Below are 4384 nucleotides of genomic sequence, written 5' to 3'. Positions count from 1 at the left end.
CAATTGAAGGAAAATTATAGACAAGCATGTTAAAGGTAAAGGCTATAAGACCATCTCCAAGCAGCTTGATGTTCCTGTGACTACAGTTTCACATATTATTCAGAAGTTTAAGGTCCACGGGACTGTAGCCAACCTCCCTGGACGTGGCCGCAAGAGGAAAGTTGATGACAAAATGAAGAGACGGATAATACGAATGGTAACCAACGAGCCCAGAACAACTTCCAAAGAGATTAGAGGTGAACTCCAAGGTCAAGGTCCATCAGTGTCAGATCGCACCATCCGTCGCTGTTTGAGCCAAAGTGGACTTCATGGAAGACGACCGAGGAGGACACCACTGTTGAAAGCAAATCATAAAAAGCGAGACTGGAATTTGCCAAAATGCATATTGACAAGCCACAAAGCTTCTGGGAGAATGTCCTTTGGGCAGATGAGACAAAACTGGAGCTTTTTGGCAAGTCACATCAGCTCTATGTTCACAGACGCAAAAATGAAGCATACAAAGAAAATAACACTGTACCTACTGTGAAACATGGAGGAGGCTCGGTTATGTTCTGGGGCTGCTTTGCTACATCTGGCACAGGGTGTCTTGAATCTGTGCAGGGTACAATGAAATCTCAAGGCTATCAAGGCATTCTGGAGCGAAATGTGCTGCCCAGTGTCAGAAAGCTTGGTCTCAGTCGCAGGTCATGGGTCCTCCAACAGGATAATGACCCAAAACACACAGCTAAAAACACCCAAGAATGGCTAAGAGCAAATCATTGGACTATTCTGAAGTGGCCTTCTATGAGCCCTGATCTAAATCCTATTGAACATCTGTGGAAGGAGCTGAAACATGCAGTCTGGAGAAGGCACCCTTCAAACCTGAGACAGCTGGAGCAGTTTGCTCACGAGGAGTGGGCCAAAATACCTGTTGGCAGGTGCAGAAGTCTCATTGAGAGTTACAGAAATCGCTTGATTGCAGTGATTGCCTCAAAAGCTTGTGCAACAAAATATTAAGTTAAGGGTACCATCATTTTTGTCCAGGCCATTTTCATTAGTTTGTTTTTTAAAATGATTATGTTGAACCACAATTCAAAAGCAATGTCTGATTTTCATTAGTTAAGTTTCAGTAAATTTTTATTTATTATTACTTTTGTCGGTTTCAAGTTATTTCAGTGACCATTGTGGGTTTTTCTTTCTTTAACGGAAGGGTTCCAACAATTTTGTCCACGTGTGTGTATATATATATATATATATATATATATATATATATATATATATATTACGCCTAGTAAGAGAGGATTCTTATTCTTACACTTAAATTTAAGCGTTGTTGACGTTTCAGAGCTGTCGGCCATCATCTGTTTGCATTGCATTGTGGGATATTAATGCCGGCATAGTGTCCAGTGTTTGCTTGCTGTAATATTTCACTGGAACTAGTATGCCAATTCGGGTACTTTCGGTTTGGGACATACTAGAAAATCTCACCTCCTGTTTAAACGTACATGTTAGTGTGGAGTTTCGTACGTGCCATCGTTTTTTCAAGGGTTCTTTAAAGACTTTGGGTTCCTTTTAAGAACTCTTTTCAGTCAAAATAAAAATATTTTTGGAAGAAAGAGTTCCTCAAGAATTGTTGAAACTCTAATAATATAAAAGGGTTCTAAATAGGGTTATGAACTACATCCATACTATATTAATATCATGGCTTGAGACTGAGAATGTTGGCCACGTAACAGTAAAGTGATGTAATTCAGAACATACCACCCTCTTAGTCATTAAATCCACATTACTCATCATTATTTATCAAACTCACTTCGTAAATACTCCTGAAAGCACCAATAGCCAAATCTTAAATGACATTTTCAAGGTATTTGGTCAAAAATTTTGTGATACTGGATTTTATTACATCGTATTTCAGGAGAACCCCCTGTAGAAGGTGGAAAGAACTCTACATGGTTCTAGTTAGCGCCTTTATTTAAAGAAGAGTATATAAGCCAGATTTTCATATTTTAAAAGGTTCTTCATCTTCGGAGTACTACAGGAAGGTGCTTCAAGTCAGGTTTAATTTTTAAAGAAGAGAAATAAGTGAATAATAAATAAATAAATATATATATTATAGAAATTGATAAACTTTTTGACAAAACAAACTTGTAAAGTATTTTTACATGTATTAGTATTTTTACTTGTCAGTTGTGGAAGTATTCAAGTACTTAAGTGCAACTCTGAGGTACTTGTACTGTGCTTGAGTATTTCCACTTTTATTTAGTATAGTAGCATTATTATAATATAGTATTTCTACTTTTCAGAACACAAGATCATTAATAAAACTATGATTATGCATAATCAAAGTATAATGCATCATGCACCATGAGCATGTGTACTTGTACTTGCATATTGCAGTGCTTTTAAAGTAGTTTGCTTACTTTGACTGTAGAGTTTTCTGTCCAAAGTGTACTAGTACTAACCTGAGGTCAGGATGATGAGCAGATACTTGTAGTTTTCGTGCACAGCTCACCAGGCTCATCTGTGGAAGGCGAAACACGTGTCGTAGCATTCTGTGTCAGTGAGGGAGAGACGTTCATGTTCAGTACAAATTGTGACATTGCATGTGTGCAATTGTGCAATAAAAGCAAAGAAAAAAGCTAAACCCGACGCCATGCTGCAGCACTGGTTTGCTATGGAGGGGCTAAGCCACGCCCCCTTCCTGAAGCTCTTAAAAAAGATACTTTGTAACATCAACAAAGTTGCAATTTGTTGCAAAACTGTTGCAGACTATGAGACTAAGAGATGCAACTACAAAGACTACAAACCACAGAAGGCAGTGTGAGTGATACCTGTGTGTTCTGCTGCAGGATTTAGTCACAGCAACAACTTTAGAGAAGTCAAAATGAAAGTCACTTGTGTCCAAACCAGGCGAGGAGAAAGGAAGCGTCACCTGAAGCGACGTCTGTTTCTGATGACAGCAATCAGTCAAACAGCTGGAGAGACTTAAATTTTATGTCTGCACACATGATCACTGTACTAATATTAATAAAGACACAAAGTAATCATCACTGTACTAATATTAATAATGAAACAAAGTAATCATCACTGTACTAATATTAATAAAGACAAAGTAATAATCACTGTACTAATATTAATAAAGATCACTGTACTAATATTAATAAAGACAAAGTAATCATTACTGTACTAATATTAATAAAGACACAAAGTAATCATCACTGTACTAATATTAATAAAGACACAAAGTAATCATCACTGTACTAATATTAATAATGAAACAAAGTAATAATCACTGTACTAATATTAATAAAGACAAAGTAATAATCACTGTACTAATATTAATAAAGACAAAGTAATCATCACTGTACTAATATTAATAAAGACACAAAGTAATCATCACTGTACTAATATTAATAAAGACACAAAGTAATCATCACTGTACTAATATTAATAATGAAACAAAGTAATCATTACTGTACTAATATTAATAAAGACAAAGTAATCAAAGTAATCACTGTACTAATATTAATAAAGACACAAAGTAATCATCACTGTACTAATATTAATAATGAAACAAAGTAATCATTACTGTACTAATATTAATAAAGACAAAGTAATCATTACTGTACTAATATTAATAAAGACACAAAGTAATCATCACTGTACTAATATTAATACAAAGTAATAACTGTACTAATATTAATAAAGACAAAGTAATCATGAAACAAAGTAATCATTACTGTACTAATATTAATAAAGACAAAGTAATCATCACTGTACTAATATTAATAAACTGTACTAATATTAATAAAGACACAAAGTAATCATCACTGTACTAATATTAATAAAGACACAAAGTAATCATCACTGTACTAATATTAATAATGAAACAAAGTAATCATCACTGTACTAATATTAATAAAGACAAAGTAATCATCACTGTACTAATATTAATAAAGACAAAGTAATCATCACTGTACTAATATTAATAATGACAAAGTAATCATTACTGTACTAATATTAATAAAGACACAAAGTAATCATCACTGTACTAATATTAATAAAGACAAAGTAATCATCACTGTACTAATATTAATAAAGACACAAAGTAATCATTACTGTACTAATATTAATAAAGACAAAGTAATCATCACTGTACTAATATTAATAATGACACAAAGTAATCATCACTGTACTAATATTAATAATGAAACAAAGTAATCATCACTGTACTAATATTAATAAAGACAAAGTAATCATCACTGTACTAATATTAATACAAAGTAATAATACTAATAATGAAACAAAGTAATCATTACTGTACTAATATTAATAAAAACAAAGTAATCATCACTGTACTAATATTAATAAAGACAAAGAACTGTACAAAGTAATCATTACT

General features: G+C 33.3%; 1 protein-coding gene across 1 annotated transcript in view; it reads right to left on the bottom strand.

The window, feature by feature from the left end:
* LOC129112566 (peroxisomal succinyl-coenzyme A thioesterase-like) overlaps positions 1 to 2909 on the bottom strand; it is an 18746-nt gene extending 15837 nt beyond the window's left edge. The window contains exons 1-2 of the mRNA XM_054624721.1: positions 2814 to 2909; positions 2445 to 2534 (exon numbers count right to left, since the gene is read on the bottom strand). Coding sequence (XP_054480696.1) covers positions 2445 to 2533 — 89 coding nt within the window. The 5' untranslated portion in view covers position 2534; positions 2814 to 2909. The remainder of the gene's footprint in view (positions 1 to 2444; positions 2535 to 2813) is intronic.
* Between the last annotated feature and the right edge of the window lie 1475 nt (positions 2910 to 4384).

The sequence above is a fragment of the Anoplopoma fimbria genome, chromosome 23 (assembly GCF_027596085.1).
Source record: "Anoplopoma fimbria isolate UVic2021 breed Golden Eagle Sablefish chromosome 23, Afim_UVic_2022, whole genome shotgun sequence".
Lineage (NCBI taxonomy): Eukaryota > Metazoa > Chordata > Actinopteri > Perciformes > Anoplopomatidae > Anoplopoma > Anoplopoma fimbria.
This window is presented reverse-complemented; position numbering and strand designations above follow the sequence as displayed.